We start from the raw sequence: 18,187 nt of genomic DNA, 5'->3' as shown, positions 1-18,187 counted from the left end.
GACAAAACTAGCGACGTTAAGGTAGTACGTACGCACCAGTAAGCTGAAAACTTTTGCTCAAAACTTTCCTTTAGAAACGTTTTAAACCATTTCCTTTCCAAATCAAGAATGAAATCAGGCGCCATCGTGCAAAATTTAGAACTGGAGTAACAAAGTGTACGTTACGAAGTGCAAAGTTTGCTTGGGTTCATTAGAGGCCGGAAGGGGCTACATTATTGTTATTATTACATATAGTTTTGGCAGTGCCAGCGAATTTGTAGATGTAGAAAACAAATAGAAAAGAAAATGCTAACTGAGTTGAAGCCACATCATCGGGCATGATTGGCCCTGAATCTGAATACTATATACACAACTCTACACTGCACTGAACACGCTTGTGGTACACAAAAGATAAGGAGTACATTCATGGTTCAACATGGAAATAAAAAAAACTATGCCAGCGTAGTGATGTCTGTTTCGTCTACATCAACGAAGCCAGTCGTGTTGAAAACAACGCATTACTGCACACTTATCGTATCAGACGGGAATGCTGAACGAGATAGAGCAGACGACAAGTGCATACTCAACAAGTTTCATAAATCCTAGATATTTCCCTTCTTTTTAAATGCTCAGTAATAAACTTTGGGATCGACGGCGTCACAAAATTCACTTGTATTGACAAAAATAGTATAATTAAGCGATAAAGCACACCAAGCGACGGTATACCACGAGACCTTGACCAGTTCACGACATATATGCACGAGCGATAGCGAGTGCATATATGGAGTGAACTGGTCAAAATCGCTTGGTTGTGATTTATTGCTATTATATCATAACAGTATATTGAAATTCTGGCATAGAACGTCAAAAACGGATTTTTGCTCAACCTGAGAGCTCGCGAGTATGCCAGCCGTGGTATATCGCCATGTGGTATATCGCCATGTGGTATATCTTGGTATATCACGGGGTTTTTTTAGCGTCTCGACCAATCAAATCGCTGTATTTGTACCATCAATATACTGGTATGATATAATACGCAATATTGCCTATACTTTAAATTCAAGCTAGATGCCAACTCTGTGATAATTCTAGGACGAAAAATAAGATTTTTCTAATTCACGAGCCTCTACAAGAGGTAGATCGAAACTTCATTGTAAATCTTTGAGAGTCCGAATCTCTCTCCCCGGGGCGCATACCACCTTAACGGTGGACAACCGAAGCGTACACAGGTCGTGTTAGTCATACACTAATGATTCAATGAAGGAGAGTTGGACTACACACTGACAAGTTTTCACAATATATTCAGCCAGGTACATCTCTGTGCAGAATGCACCTTGGACAACTATATACCTGTCAGCATATTTAACTTTTCTAGCATTACTCAAGATTTTAGGTCCAACTTACGAACCTCGAAAATGGAAATTTTTCATCTTTTTCACATCTTTTAGGGATACTTTATTCTATTCTCTTTTTCAATATTAATACATAGTGAATCTTCAAATTTCAGGATTAAATTGCCTTACAAATATCCAGAATCAAATTGAAAGACAATCACAACTGTTTGTGTTCATTTTATGGGACAAATTTAATTACTAATAGAAATAAAATATTACGGAGACTTTATGTTTTGCAAGACTCAAAATGATTTGTGCACACAAGTCGTAGACAAGCCAAGAAATTTGATATCAGTGTCGAAATATTATTCCTTAAGTGTGTTCTGTCCTAAATATCAGACAAATGAGATACATAAGAACTGGGGACATGAGCACTTTGATCAAAGTCCGGTGATGAAATTAGGTTATGGGTCATTGATGCCAATCAAATCAAATACACCAGCGCCCTAACAGCGTCTAGTAGTTTAATATTAATTTTTTTAGTATTTTGGACACTACAACAATGGTCATCAGATCACTGCTGTACGTGATTGGTAACATTGCCTCCAAAATGCTGACTTTACAAGGATGTATTGATATGTGGTACTCTTCCATAGCGATCATATTCGTCACTGCAGTCGGGTGGCGATATCTACGTCTGAAATCTGTAGAGCTATCTTGGCATCCGTGTATAGTGTTAGCAAGTCTGCCACTGTGTTACAACCTGTTGGACAGTATTGGGGTGGTTGTGTTTGCTGTTGTGTCGCTGATTGTTTATCGATATCTGCCAGCTCCTAGCCTGGATGTCGAAACAAAGCTGTTCTTATTACAGGTGAGTGAGCTTTCATGCTGTGCTGTGTAATTTCAGAAACATTTACTTCATGTTGCCATCACAGCGTGTTAGTGTCGAAGGAATCGTGACCTGATAGTGGACCAGTCCGATTAACATCATATTCAGAGGTGAAGCGTTATTCATCATTATTTAAGCATTTGCTCTGTTCAATGTCGCTGTAACTCTAAATCTACTGTTATTAAGACATGGATAATTAATTTCCACAATTGTCATTGATCACACGAGATGGTGGGCGATTCCTTGATGTCGAGTGCATTGGCGGGTCATGTTTGCACACTGTTCACGCATTACACTAAGGGCAGAGGTTTAAATACTTAAACGCATGCGCAAGGGAAATGTATAATTTGTTATCAATGATAAATACTACCTATCACGTGATTGTCATTTGAACATTTTAATTAAGAATTCATTCCCGTAAACAAGTGTTATATAGGGTTAAATTATGTGCGAGTAAATACCAGTATACTGAATTTATTGTTTGATTTGCATACTAAGGGTATTATTTGGCATTAGAAGAAATGTACAGCTGTACCAGGGACTTGCAAACAAGTGCATCACCCACGCTATGCAAATTGAATTGCTCTGATTAATAATCGCTACCGTTGCTCTAGTATCTAGAGTGCAGCCTTGCAATAAGTTGTAAACTAAAGTACCAAAAAGAAGTCTAGTATTATCATTAAGCTTGTGAAATTATTTCAAGGTGAGGCTTTCAAAATTGTAAAGAGCAAAGGTAGCGATCAAAAACTTGCAGAAATTTATGATATATCTGGTTACACTCTCTCTCTCTCTCTCTCTCTCTCTTTCTCTCTCTCTCTCCCTCTCTCTCTCTCTCTCTCTCTCTCTCTCTCTCTCTCTCTCTCTCTCTCTCTCTCTCTCTCTCTCTCTCTCTCAGGATGTGACAGTGGCTTTGGCCATGCTACGGCCATACATCTTGAAATCTTGGTTTCCAGGTCTTCGCTGGGTGTCTCTTCATTGACGGCGATGGTGAACATTGGCTCCGTGAAAGGTGTTCAGAACGATTAACAACACTTCAACTTGACGTCACAAACCAAGAACAAATCGATGAAGCTTTTGAAATTGTCAAAGAAAGCTTGGAAAGCAAGGTAAGGCCAAAGTAATTAAATTCTTTTTTTGCGTCTCCACCCGCTTAGGTTTTTAAGGTTTTTCATGAAAAACACACACAGTGTATTTGAATAGGAGATTTTAGGACATAACCGCTTAGCTTTTCTGAACTAAAATTTTGTTACAATTTTTTATTTGCTGCTAGCAAATCATATTGTGTTAATTTTCCTGTGTGAGTTTTTCAGCCGCTTAGACGCCTACCTTTTCCCATTTTGAGAGGACGCAAACAAAGAATTTCATTACTTTGGCCTAATTTAGGTATACAGTTTTAGAGAGCTTCACATTCCAATCACACACCATTGATTTTCAGAAGGCGTAGTGTGTCTTTCCTTGCTTCCTGAAGAGTATCCTTGCGATTTATCACACATTGCAGGAATCACAGCTTGAATAAAAATTGTCTGTGCAGTGGAATTAGAGCAAGTGTAATCCCTCGGCCATGATATCCACACTACATATAATTGTGAGCACAGAGGCAGCTGCTGCAAGCTGTACAATGCTCTGTAAGTAGAATAAAGCAAATGCAGAATAGAAAATCATGAACTGTATAACTTATAAGAAGTAAAATAATTTCCATTTGACCCTCTTGAAGAACACCAAAACACCATTTTCAACATCATTTCTTAAAAAACACCGTTGTAATTATCGTAATTACCAGCCGCCATTTGTTGTCGTTTTTACACAGGATTATGGGGTTTAGTGAACAATGCCGGAATAACAGCCATAGGCAATGTGGAACTCGTCCCGATATCTAGCTATGAGAAAGTGTGGAATGTCAACTGTCTCGGTGGAATCCGAATGACGAAGAAATTTCTACCTTTGATTCGTAAATCTAAAGGTAGAATTGTTAATATTTCCAGCATTTCAGGTATGTATTAAATTGATATTAAGTTTTAATATTTTACTTTGTCAAGTTTGCAAGAAGTGACCGTAATATTTGAATCTTATATTATAGTTTAGATTCCATGGAGTCGTTATGGATATTTTGTTATGTATCCCAACTCAGCGTGACACGTTCCTTAATATTCTGTGGTATAAAGAGGCAGTGCATTTACATATATGTCATTCTCGCAAGCCAAAGCATTTTTTCCTGCTCTCTGCGTTGGGTGATAAGACTCGCCGAAGAGGGCGTGGTGTACGACGATGAATATATGTGGGATGATCACTTGTTTTGGGAGGGAGCGGCGGTTGGTGGAGGGGGTTATAAACACATATCGCTATAGTTTAAGTCAATTTGTACCAAGACATTGAAACGACTTAAATTTCCTTTGACTTTCAGGGAACATTAAAGCATTTCCTTTAGAAACCAAAATATAAAAAATGGGGTCATCGTGCATATTTCAGTGATAGACAAACAAAATGGCCGGCATCTCTCTGTAAACTCAATGGGGAAAATATAAATCTCGATTGTCATAAATAATCAACGGTGAAAACTGCATTTACTCAATAAGCTCAAAAAAGGGCCCCGGCCAAAAATGTATTGTAAAAGTTCAAGAGTCGAACCATCTGTCTAGCGTATTCTGCCTTAATTATTAATAATATATACAGCAAGCTGACACAACTGAGGGAGAGTTTGTCTTGTGTACTGCAAAGAATCATACGCAATCACCTTTTCTATTCTGCAGGAGCTGTGTGTATTCGTGCTATCTATACACCGTAGGATGATCGCCGACTGAAACATCAAAACTATCACGATGATTACTGAAACAGAAGTCTTACAAAAACAAATCGAGATTATGCAGTTACAATCATCATTATGTAACGAGTTACTTTGGATTGATTCCTGTATTTGACTAATACATTTTCCAATTCCTTTCTCAGGCAGGGCACCATGTATGGCCCAGAGTGCATACAGTGTTTCCAAAGCCGCCGTTGAAATGTTTTCAGATATACTCAGGCAAGACGTGAGACAGTTTGGAGTTAAAGTCAGCATCCTTGAACCTAGTGCTTTTCAAACCGGTGAGTGACCAACCCTGAGTATGTATCGATAGTTGTGAATCTAACTACAACACGATTGGAACTAGTTTGGTATGATTGGATTTTCATAAATATTTTTCAAATTTCTTAAAAGTGTTAGGTGCTGTATAGCTGAATGTTGCAATATTGCAAATTACTCTTAAAATAAAGTGTGTAACGTAACAAGAAAAGCAGATGAGATTACATTTGTAGATTAAATCGATATTAGTTCACCATCCAATTATCCCAAATTAGTTCCAATCGTGTTCTACATACAGTACACGCACGGTTAGACAACACAGGCAATGTGAACCATATTCTCTATTTAAGGTAGTGTACCTCGGGAACAGATATTCGGACTCAAATTTCATCAATTCTTTTATAATCTGTCACTATTAGGGGCTCATTTAAAGCCCTTTAAATGAGAAATTTTTTTCATTTTTTTTAAACTTTTTTATTGCGACAGAGAAAATTTCCATGTTGCCTTACTGAAGGTTTGAGCAAAATTTTAGATTTTTACTTCTGGGAGAGAAATAGCCAGTATGCTAGGCGACTAAGCAAACGGAAAACTATTGTCATTTTCTTTAAAATTGAATGTGTTGTAATTGATGGTAAATAAAGAGGAACTATGATGCTAGAAAAAAAGGTTTTTCCGTTTTACTTTTTGTGATGCATGCTTCGATAGAAGTAGGCCCCCCTACATAGTATTCTTTGATTTCATACTGATCACGTTTCTTTATGACAAAGTTCTGTCTTGAAAAGATACGGACATGATTGAAAGCGAAGAATCACCATTGCCTTTCAGCGTACTGTAGGTTTCTGAAATATTCCTCTATAAATGAAATATACGTACAGGAATGAACAATAAGGCTGCCGACCAAGCAACGGATTTGCATAATGATATATTTGTCAAAGTAAGGTGCTCAAATGATTGCTGAGTCAGCACTTTTATAGGTTACCATGTAGAGTCGGAGAAATACTATTTACAAGTTATCTGAATCTAGTGTGGTGATACCACTGTTCGAATGTATTTTTCGAAGCTTCCAGAACATGACAATAATATTAAAATGCTGTTTTCTACATTTCTACATCCAACTCAATGAAGTTAGTTAACACTACCCTAACCAGGGGTAATCAGCTATACTTTGAATTTTGTGCAGGGAAAGTGGAATATATGTACTGAACTTTACTTTTTTTTCAGTGGCTCTGAGCTCTTTAAGAAGAGATACATGAGTATATGTAAACATATATTCGAGGTTTTTTGAGAATAAATTCTTCAATATCCCCTTCCTGTGCAAGAATATCAGCATATTTTCTACAGTCATTCCTCACATGATACACACGGCGCTGGTGATCAAATTCCTCAAACAACTTTTCTTAGAAACCCAGGCATTGCGGAATCATGCTATTGCTTTTTATGTTGAAAATTTGATCTGTATTCTGACGTACAAAATTACCATGACGGTACCAATGATGACAGCCGTCCGCCTTAAAACCCTATTCACTGTCCTATCGAGAATGGCTTCCGGATATTTTTATTTCCTGTGTTTCGTAACCATAAAAACCCTTTAAGTATGCTCATATACTACTCAGAGTATTTCTGCTCAACACAGACTGTATACGACATGTATGACGTGCATTGCACCTCTCTCGGTATTTGAAATGGATGCGATACAGTGAGCTGATTTAAATTGTAGGTATGCAGCTCAATGTAATAACCCGCGCGCTACATTTTTTGCCGCTGCCGAGAACTTCGAACAAAAAAAGCGTTTTTTTTCCTCATTTATATGTATTACTGCTGTTGTGGCTGTATCTTTTGATATGTTATAGTTTCTTTCAGAGCATCTTTGATATCGAATAATCATTTTATTTTCCATGATTTATACACAGTTTTATTTCCAAAAGTCTCGTCAAACCTTTCAGAAAAATTTGTTTTTACACATATTTATGTGTACAAATGTGACGTCGTTATGAATCATCCTAGTGACTGTATCCAAGGAATTTATAAAGCATTGTCACAAAGCTACTTGTGTAACCTTCTGTTTATTTTGGTTGTAGATGTAGCAGAGAGAGCAAAGATGAAAAATGTACTGGATGAAGTCATGGGTAATTTGAGTGAAGAGACGAAAGCTGACTTCGACGTCGAAGACTACTCCATAAGATTTAAAGAGACCATAGACAAGGACGAAATTATGCCGAAGAAACACGCTTCTGAAGATCTGAGTCCCGTTGTCAACGGGATCACTGATGCGTTACTGTCCACCCATCCGAGATGTCGCTATCAGATCGGAAAGGGGGCGCTGGTTTTCGTATCGCTCGCGCATTACCTGCCATCCAACGTATTTGATTTTCTCATTTGCTCGTTTTCACCGGAGTGGCTCTTCATCAAACCCAAGCAATAATGCTCTTTCTTCTGTATATTCCTTGAGACTTTAAAAGTTAGACTTACACAAAATAGTTTTCAAAGATGTCTGACGCACTTTCAAAGAAGCATGGGAATGATATTCCCAATGTGTAACACGGATTCCTGACCACAGTCCCATTATCTGGCCACAGTCCCTCTATCCACCTGGATAGAGGGACTGTGTCCTGACGTACGCGATACAATAGCATAGTGAAGCAACATAGATTCCTGTTGTACGCGATATAATAGTATGGTGATATTAGATCACACTTTGTTGCTGTACATTCGAAAGAAGTTTTGTAGTCATGAAAAGTAAGAAGGATAATCTTTTTCATTGTTAACACATTGTCTGCCAGAGTTAAATTCATCGAAGACAATTTGCCTTCTATTGACGAGTGCTTCTAGGAATACAATGTTGCTACTGATTGGTGGATATCAGTTGTAAGACATGAAGGGTATGGACACTAAGGGCGTCAGTTAGAGACGGACCATTTGATCTTGGAGCAAATTGGTCAGCTTGGGATATGCAGCATTTTATATCGTTTCAATTGGAAGATTTCAAATATTTTCACAATTTTGCAATTTGTTATGCTTTCTCCAGAGTACTCTTTTTAAGCTCCAGTAATGTGAACATTTTCAGCAAACGCAGTAATGCCACAAATTATTTTTTCAGCGAAAAGAGACAGCTTGAGAAAAAAGTTATAAATGGATGTCTGTGTACGATTTTATGTGCTAAAATATTTGTATTCACCGTGTACTAGAAACTTGGACTTTTTAAAAGTACATAATGCAATTAAACGTAATGGTGGTGGTTCTACTGGATAATCGGAATCAATACCCGAAATGACGCAGATTACTTTTATTCATAAGACAGCAATATTAAGCTGACATTCTCGTTGGGACAATACTTTGTAATTTGACACAACATCCAACACTACGGTGTCGTTTCTCTGAAATCGACATTGCTATGTGAATCAAGCCTTATCGTATCAATGAACAGGATATTGGAATGTAATACCACTGACCGGAAGAGAGTTCGGTAACTTTGATAGACTGTAATTCCCACAACTTTCGTCGTGATAGAAATTCAAGATAATCACAATGTTAGAAGAACTTGGTTTGCGAATTTGGTAGAATGGTATACAACTGTGAGTTTATAGCACAGATAAAGTTCAGTTGAATAATGACAAGATACTCTTGTGTCGTGTCTCTCTTGCTGCAAACGATCGTACAAAACTGATGACACGTTGATATGTCAGCATTTAACATAGAAAATTAGAGTCATCAATTGTACCTATGCATGACTTGGAAATTATAGTTACACTGAATGCATTCTTAAACCCCATTTCTTTCTCTTTCTGAAGATTGACAAGTCACATATTATTGCTTACAAAAACCAACACCAACATAGATGTACATGTGCAGGCATAATTACTATACGATTACTGTTTAAATCACATTATCTAACGTACACGATGGGGAATGCTGGCAGAGCTATAAAAGACATTTTTCTGTCTTCATCGTGAAGCTCTAGTATAGTCTTCTGCGTTACTATGTGTATTTTCCTTCTATTTCTCCGTAAAACGAGGCTGTCTGACATTATAGACACCTCTGCGTAAAGGTAGGTTTTCGTAGTGAACGTGTCCGTCACTCATGGCTTTCTTCGTAGCCCTGTCTTCCCGCTTCGCCTTCACAGCGGCAAAGGTGTGTGTAACATCACGCTCACCATTCTCTCGAGATGTTACATTGGTACCTCCATTTACGTCATTTGGAGCGATTGGTGTGGGTTTCCAGTTTTCGTAGTCATGGATAGAGACATAGCTTCCCTCCGAATCATCTGTAACATATTCGTTTTCCACCCTCTCGTTTGTGTCAACATTTGTCCGCTCAAGCGATGTGTTTTGTGATAACCGATTACGAGACTGGAGGTTTCCATACTTTGTTGTTTTCCTCCGATGACGGAAAATGACACACCCAAGAACGATTACGGCCAACAGTGAAAACAAAATACACCCAACAGCTACACTGAGTATCACCAAACTTGACTGCTCTGCTGGAGATAAAGTTGTCTCTATGGGACCAGCGAAGTTATTTATATTCACCACTGCTGTATCTTCAAGCGTGCCATTAACTGAGCAGGTTACATTTATTTCCGAGGATTTTGATGTTATGTGCTGTGTAATCTCACTCCAAGTTATTGTAAGATTTGAGTTTGAATTGTCGAGCTGTTTCTCATTCAGAAACCATGAATATGATGTAACTGGTGGGTTAGCGAGGGCTGAACAGATAAATGTTACTGGCTGACCACCTGTAGACATCTGCGTTGTTTTTGGTTCTACAGATACTATTGGTCGAAAATAGACATTCAATGGCCCAATAGCACACTCACGTCGAGTGGGAATTGCTTCACCCGTCATTACACAGGTTATGTAGGCACCATTATCAGCAGCGGTCAAAGTCCAATTATGTCTGATACCGGGGCTGTCATTGCTGAGACGTGTTCCCTTTATTTCCTCACCATTCCGTAGCCAAGCCAGGCGAATAGGCCCATTCCCTCCTCTTGAAATGCACTCTGTCGTCAAAATGTCGCCTTCTGAATAGTTCTTAGACTCATGTCCAATGCATAGAGGATAGTCCTCACTGGGTGGGTAAAGGACATCTAACATCGCTCTACGAGACTCCAAAATAACTTCGTCCGACATCTTGTTATGTACACTGCAATAAAACATTCCAGCATCGCTTCGTCTTGCCTTCCTGATTTGTAAGTGAAATGCTTTAACATTGTCACCGATGATTGAGTATCTGGCACCTTGGCCACTTCCAGTCGTACTTGTCGCGTTAATATCCCAGACTGCGACCTCTGAAATATCTTCGTCCATTTCACTGACATTGTATTGGAATCTAACCCGTCTATTCGACATGGTAACATCGTATGCTGACCTTCCGTGACACTGATATTGTGTGGTTGCCGTGTGAATACAGGTTTTGAAATAACTGTCACGTTTGCATTATACGACATGGATAACTGTGACCCAGATTTTGATATCAAATGACAACTGTACAACCCTTTGTCCACTCGGGTCACATTATGAACGGTTAAAGTGCTTCCAAACGTGCCGGTATTTCGATCAAAATTTGTTTTCTCGATACTATACTTGGAACGTGTCTCTTTTAAGAGAGGGTCACTGTTATGTTTCCAATGTATGGTATTAGTTTGACCTTCACGTGAAGTGGAAGATACGCTGCAGTGCAACTGAAAAGACATACCCTCTACGGCGGTGATCTCCGCTGGTTTAACGAGACCGTGTTCTGCCGTAACTCCGTACAACAACATTGCTGTCTGAAGTATGTATCTGACCATTGTCGACATGGCTAATTCATGGCGATGTATGCCTACTTGAAAGGCGTTACGACGTCAAAACTTCTTCGTTTGGTTAGCACAGGTACTGTAGGTAGCAAAATTACCGAATTTATGAGCCAAGATATTAATCTTTGCGGTGTCATTTCTATATATGGAGTGTGACCCATTCGCTTCCAAGAATTCCCGTTTTATATTATTGCAAAGCGCGCACACGCGTGGTAGACCTTTGTACACAAGTGCCTGTATCGCTTATCAAGCCCATTGTACGCTCTTCTGTATAGAATAAGACAAATTTTATCCGATCAAACTATAAAACCGATTCACTTTAACTGATATATAACAAGAGAAAAGTGCCAAGTTGTTGCAAAGGACCTTATGCATCAGTGACGTCATATATCAGGGTTGGACTATGTATTTTGGTATGAGGTAGCACACTCATTAAAACATTTCTAAACTGTTCAACTCAATACAACTGAAAGGTCAATACTGACGATATCATAGTGACAAACGTCTTAGATGGAATGGCATTATAATAAGTAATTATATCAAAACCCAAAATTGTCTTTAAAATGTCCTAATACTATGAGCACTTTAGTGGGGTGACTTCATTGCAAGTTAACTTGGTAAAAAATTAACGACAAAAAATTTTGATATCTTTTAGGATGCGTTTCTCTATGGCCCATTCTTGACCAAAACTTTTGTCTAAAATAGACTAATAAAATCCGTAACGGATTCCGTCCAACACTCTATTCTACCTAAACCATAAACCAAGGCCTCTTGGTTTTAAATATTACAAATGCAGAGAGGCGTGTACTTTGTACGAAAAATAATCAAGGACAATGTTTCTAGTGTTACAGTGCGATGCCATTTGGTATCATTTAATTGTCGTTCCATGCAGCTCAACTATTCGAGCGGCAAACGTAATTAAATTTCTCTGTCGATATGGATTTTCAAAGATCGACAAAGCAGGTATGGATAATACTAGAGAGTATTTAGTTTTAACATTGCCAGAGCTTGCAAAACCATACTGGTTTAGTCATAAGAGAATAGCTATTCTAGTGATGGGGGAATGTAAGCCATTGTTCATAGCTTTTAAAGATGTTGATTCGATGGAAATCACACCAGATGCTTGTTTGGTTTGGTCGACCGAAACTTTAGTATTTCAATGTAAATGTAAGTTCACATTACACAGACCACATTTCTACATGTGAAACACATTCCTACGAATCCTAACAACATATCACTTTTGGATAATCACAAAAGTGTGATGTTAAGCAGCAGGACTTTAAAAATACTTAAAAAACAAATGTGAAGCTCAACAATATTCACTACATAAACGTCAAAATGATTTGGAGTGCCTTCTTTTCGATGCAAAAGCACGCCAGACATCGGAGGCTGGGGATTCCCCGGGCTAGTGGTGTACTTACATAGGGAAATCTAAGTTGTACGCTATTTTCAAAAACGCTCTTTCAGAAAATTCAACGACGAAGTCAGAACAGTCGTTTTTTCGAGACTAGAGGATGTCGTGACTTTCAAAACGATCACAAGTTCGCGATCTGGACGAGCCCCCAAACGACCGTTCGATAGCGCGCAGACGAACTCTTTGCTGACCGTGATCGTGGCCAGCTCAATAGTCGCCGCATTTGCCAGTCACTGCCAGCTTGTCAATGCCAACATCATAGTTCCTTTCGTCATAGACATCTTTGGAACTATGATGTTCGCATTGACAAATATGACACACGATCTACCTTCAATCTTCAATCACTTGATATAAACTGTGACGTGATGTCGATTGTCGACAATATTCACAACGTTCAGGATTTACATAACAAAAATAAAAATGACTTTATTCATTTAGAACACACTTCGGGAAGAGTAGTAGAAAACATACAATAAGTGACAACTAATATAATCAGCTATTAAAGACTACTGCTTTGTAGTTCTCAAGAGGAGCCGTGTCTTCAGAACTAAAGTGAACAGAAACTTCTCTCCATTACTGAGATGTTAAAAATTCTGAATCATAACTTCATAACGTAACTTCATAGCTGAAAAGGAGCATATCTATATAGCTATTTGTTACATTTTAACCACACTCAATCATACAAGGAACTTCGTCTGAAATCAGAAACTTTCACAAATTATAAAGCCTCGCATAAAATGAATTTAGGGACTGAACTTCTCCCCATCTCTATTTGCAGATTATGATTAGAAATACCAACTTTGGTTATCAGTTTCCTGTAATTTAATTCTAGATATCCTTTTGGTAATTTTCAAAAAAGCAAGTTTTAAATTGTCTTTATATCCCTAGCTAATGTTTTGTTAGTACTTTGTATTCTCATATCACTAGTCCATGAAATTCTATATTAAACCATTACATTTCTGTAAACTGTTAAAACAGTTTACAGAGTATGTAACAGCGAGGTGAATGCTACAAAACAGTCTACCCGATAGGTCATCCACTATAATTCTCAAGAATGTCTTGAACAGACTCGATACACTTGATACCCAGCAGTTGTATTTGCATAACATAATAAAATACCATATGATAAAACCAATCTATGTAAGTATTTTAAAACATGTTTTAATGGTGAACTGAATAGATATCTACCTCTTTTACCAACACTACCAGCTCGTGGATCCTTTATAAACTCTAAGCAAATATGTATAAAAAAGAAACCTGAGGCTGACATCTTCTAAAGATCATTTTGGTTTCATGTCCACATACTTCATATCTATAAGTCATAGTGAGTACAATCAAATGATCAAAATGATTTAAAGCTACTTTAAAAGAGAAACCATCATGATATGCCCTAATAAAGACTTATTAAGGGCCTTCGTAGCTTTCATCTTAAGTTTTGAAAACTGCTCGGTAATTTGCCTGTAGGAGAAATTACATAGCCAATTGCATTCTAATGTAACAAATTTGAGCAAATAGGTGTTTGTATGAAGAAAAAAGACTTTGTACTGATAATAAGCTTCAATTTTAAACAGCTGTCTGCTGGTGTCTTTGCAATGTGAATAGTTTGGGTTAAATTCCGATCAAGAATTTACAGAATTTTTGCATGATGAAAAATGGGTCATCATTTGTTGAAAAACTTGACGTTTGTGCCCTCTTTGTGGCTTCATACGCTCTTTTTAGATCTTACGGTCAAAGAAATAGAGTTTTCTTACACAAGTGAACTTTTATAATAGTAACACCATGTTTTTAAATTTGTTGGCATGTCAATGTTGGCATTTAGCCGTTTGACCGGGGGTTGGGACCGTACCACGCTCTACTTTCGACGGATCGCATCACATATTCCTTCGATGCTTGGGACCATATTGATTAAGGTCCGCCAAACTTGAGCACCCTGCAACTTTAATGAAAATAGCCAAATCTTTCGTGACTCATACATCGTAAATGCTATGGTATTTGATTCATAGTTTGTTCAGTGGTATGTCTATGCTAGACTTACATCTCTACGTACCATATGACAATCGTTGTCTGCTTGCCTCTCATTAATATTTTTATGTTCATGGTCTGTATTTTCATACTCAATGACTGTACCTCCATTGACAACGGCTGTGTTTTCATATTCATTGCCTTCACCTCCAAACACATGGGCTGTGTTTTCATATGCAGGGGATGTATTTTCATAGGCATGGGTTGTATCGTCACACTCACTAGCTGTATTTTCATATTCAGTGGATGTATTGCCAAACCTAGTGGGTGTATTTTCATATTCAGAGTCTGATTCGTCATCATCATCGGCTGTATTTTCATATGCAGGGAGTACATTTTCATATATATGGTCTGTATTGTCACACTCGCTGTCTTTATTGTCATATGCACGGGCTGTATTTTCACCATCGTATGCTGTGTCTTCATTCTCCTGAGTTGTATTTTCATACCCATGGGGTGTATTTTCATACTCATGTGGTGTATTTCCATACTCATAGGTTGTATTTTCCTGCTCTTGGGCTAAAAGTTCATACTCATGGACTGTAGAGTCTTCCTCACTATCATACCTTGAACTGTTGTCAAGTTCGGTCGAAATGGAACGCTCAGCGACACAATTATCCATTGGCAACGTTTGTTCTTCAAAGGCAGCCTCATCTTTATGAAAACTTGCAAGTTCACAAGGTTCGGTGAGGGGATGGTAGTTGGCAGCATCAGACTGTGCTCTCCTTCTTCTCCTTTTTTGAAGCTGACGAATCAAGCACACCATGCCGATTTGGGAGAGCGCGAACAAAGATAAAACTACAACAACCGGAAAGAGAATAGCAATGGAAACCCCATTCCGCATTTCCGGCGATATCGTCGTTTCTGCTTGGAGGACCAATTCCTGCGTAATCACAATTGCTGTATTTGATAGCCTGGAATTAACCCCATCAACTGTACAGGTGACATTTATTGTGGTCGTATCAGATGTTATATGCTCTTTTATGTCTTTCAGATTAATCGTGAGGTTTGCGTTTGAATAATTTAGCTGCTTTTCATTAAGAAACCATGAATATGCTGTAATCGGTGGATTAGCCTTAGCTGAACACTTAAATCTGACTGGCTTACCAAAAGGCATCCTGGTCTCTTTAGGTTCTATAGATACTAGTGGTCCGTAATACACGTCCAACGGACCAATCACGCACTCGCGTTGATTCAGAACAGCTTTGCTGTTCATTACACATGTTATGTTGGCACCATTATCAGCAGCAGTCAAAGTCCACATATGTCTGATATGGGGGTTTTCATTGCTGAGACGGGTTCCGTTTATTTCTTCACCATTTCGTAGCCATGACAGATAAATAGGTCCATTCCCGCCCTTAGAAATGCACTCTGTCGTCAAAATGTCACCTTCTGAATAGTTCTTGGACTCATGTCCAATGCATAGAGGATAGTCCTCACTGGGTGGGTAAAGGACATCTAACATCGCTCTACGAGACTCCAAAATAACTTCGTCCGACATCTTGTTATGTACACTGCAATAAAACATTCCGGCATCGCTTCGTCTTACCTTCTTGATTTGTAAGTGAAATGCTTTAACATTGTCACCGATAATTGAGTATCTGGCATCTTGACCACTTCCAGTCGTGTTTATGTCCGTGACTGCGACGTGTGAAGTATCTTTCGTCCATTTCACTGACATTGTATTGGAATTTAACCCGTCTATTCGACATGGTAACATCGTATGCCGACCTTCTATGACACTGATATTGTGTGGTTGCCGTGTGAATACAGGTTTTAAAATAACTGTCACGTTTGCATAATTCGTCAACGATTGATGTGATCTTAAAGTTGAGTACAAGTAACAACGGTACAATCCTTCGTCTGCTCGAGTTACGTTGTTAATCGTCAAGGTGCTCCCAAAAATATCATTTTGTTGATCAAAATTCTTCTTCTTGATAGTGTACTTAGAATGTGTCTCTTCTAAGAAAGAGTCACTGTTATGTTTCCAACGTATGGTAAAAGTTTGACCTGCATGTTGAGTTACATGTACTTTGCACAGTAACTGAACAGACATACCCTCGATGGCGATGGCTATCGCAGGTTGTGTGACGAGATTGAGTTCAGTCGTAACTCCGTACAACAGCATTGCTGTCAGAAGTGCGTAGCTGTATATGGCCGACATAGCTGTTTATGTGATAGAGAACATTAATTCTGTGCAAGGTGACGTTACGATATTCCAAGGTTGTTACTACGTAGGCGTATATGCTACGTGGGTGTATTATGTATGGTTGTATATGTATAATGAAAGTTTGAATCGAGGAGTAAAATTTACGAATTACGTGCCGGGAGATGCAAGTGCTATAAGGTGAGGTGTCTGTTATTTTTATGAATCGAAACCCAACTCCTTCAACAAGTTATAACGTGTATTGCAGCCGCAGCATGATAGAATTTTGTTCACAGTGGCATGGCCGTAATAAACCTAAGTTTCGCTGATTAACATGCAGTATTAGGGGAAATTACATTTTGCAGAGCTCAGCAGCCAATCTTTTTCCAATTCGCTTTTTCAGGATACAACGATACCGACCCATGAACATACATTAAAAGCGAAATGGCAATAGCATTGCATCCATTTGATTGAGCATGGAATAGAGGTTGCGTAGTGCCAGTAAAACTGCTTTCGTCGCTCAAATACACCCTTCTGTATAACAGAAAACATTTTTTTCTCTTTTAGAACTGACACATTTTATATGAATATATGAAGCATGAAACAAGCTGTGTCTTCGGAGTTTGTTTTATTTATTTGTAGGTCAGCCACTCTGGACCAAGTCCCTGCAGTTTGACGAAATGGTGTCGCAAACAGCAGACCTTTGAGTGGGGGCTTGTGTGAAGTGCCGTTTTATCTTCGGGTTTGGTGATAGAACGGAAGTGAAAGTATCGGGGCAGTGATAAGGATAGAATGATCGTTAGAATGAAGACATTTTTATGAACACTCTCAATGAACGCACTTGAAAGTGAAAAACTGAAGACAATATACTGGGTACGAAGTGCTGTTTGTAAGACCATTCGGAGTCATGCAATACCTACTATCAGAACCGAAAACGTTTTCAGGTTATTTTTCTCGTCTACTCAACATATGTAAAATCAGAAAAATGCCATATTCGCTACAAGGTTTAGACTTATTAAAACAAAAATGATGAAAAAAGCCCGTCCTTGCATGACAGAGCATGAGGTTGGGGAACATCAGGATCGCCTAGATCTAGCTGTGGAAACGCAGCTATCTGTTGGCGGGTAGCGTGTGTCGCTATGCGGGTCATCAAATGGTCAACCCCGCCACGGATCCGTGGCGGGGTTGACCTTTTGATGACCCGCACAGCTAGCGACGCACGCTACAACGCCAACAGATAGCTGCGTTTCCACAGCTAGCCTAGATCAAATGGTAGGACTGCGACACCCGTCTTTCTGTTCACTTATGTTGTTTGAATAAATCAAAGACAAGCAAATTACCCATAAAAAGTAAATTGCAAGAAAAGAAAAGCACATGGGTTGAAATTGCTGATTAAACCAACATTACTGCAATGTCATATTCTCCCAAATTAGTCCAAATCGTGTTATATGTCTCATAATCCTATCAAACATCCATCCATGGCCATCTTACAGTGCTGATGACAAAATAATTTTGATACCATACAAATTAAAGATAGTGAACAGGTTGTACTAC

At 38.6% G+C, this 18,187-nt stretch overlaps 1 protein-coding gene across 1 annotated transcript; it reads left to right on the top strand.

The window, feature by feature from the left end:
- Positions 1–1,703: 1,703 nt before the first annotated feature.
- Positions 1,704–8,876, top strand: LOC139140980 (17-beta-hydroxysteroid dehydrogenase type 2-like). The gene is made up of 5 exons (XM_070710506.1): positions 1,704–2,184; positions 3,098–3,308; positions 4,010–4,192; positions 5,146–5,283; positions 7,339–8,876. Exons 3-5 carry the CDS (start codon positions 4,123–4,125, stop codon positions 7,680–7,682), a joined length of 552 nt encoding a protein of 183 aa, XP_070566607.1. The 5' UTR covers positions 1,704–2,184; positions 3,098–3,308; positions 4,010–4,122; the 3' UTR covers positions 7,683–8,876.
- Positions 8,877–18,187: the final 9,311 nt, after the last annotated feature.

This window comes from Ptychodera flava, chromosome 1 (genome assembly GCF_041260155.1).
Source record: "Ptychodera flava strain L36383 chromosome 1, AS_Pfla_20210202, whole genome shotgun sequence".
Classification (NCBI taxonomy): Eukaryota; Metazoa; Hemichordata; class Enteropneusta; family Ptychoderidae; genus Ptychodera; species Ptychodera flava.
Note: the sequence above shows the minus strand (reverse complement) of the source record. Positions and strands in the feature narration are given on the sequence as shown.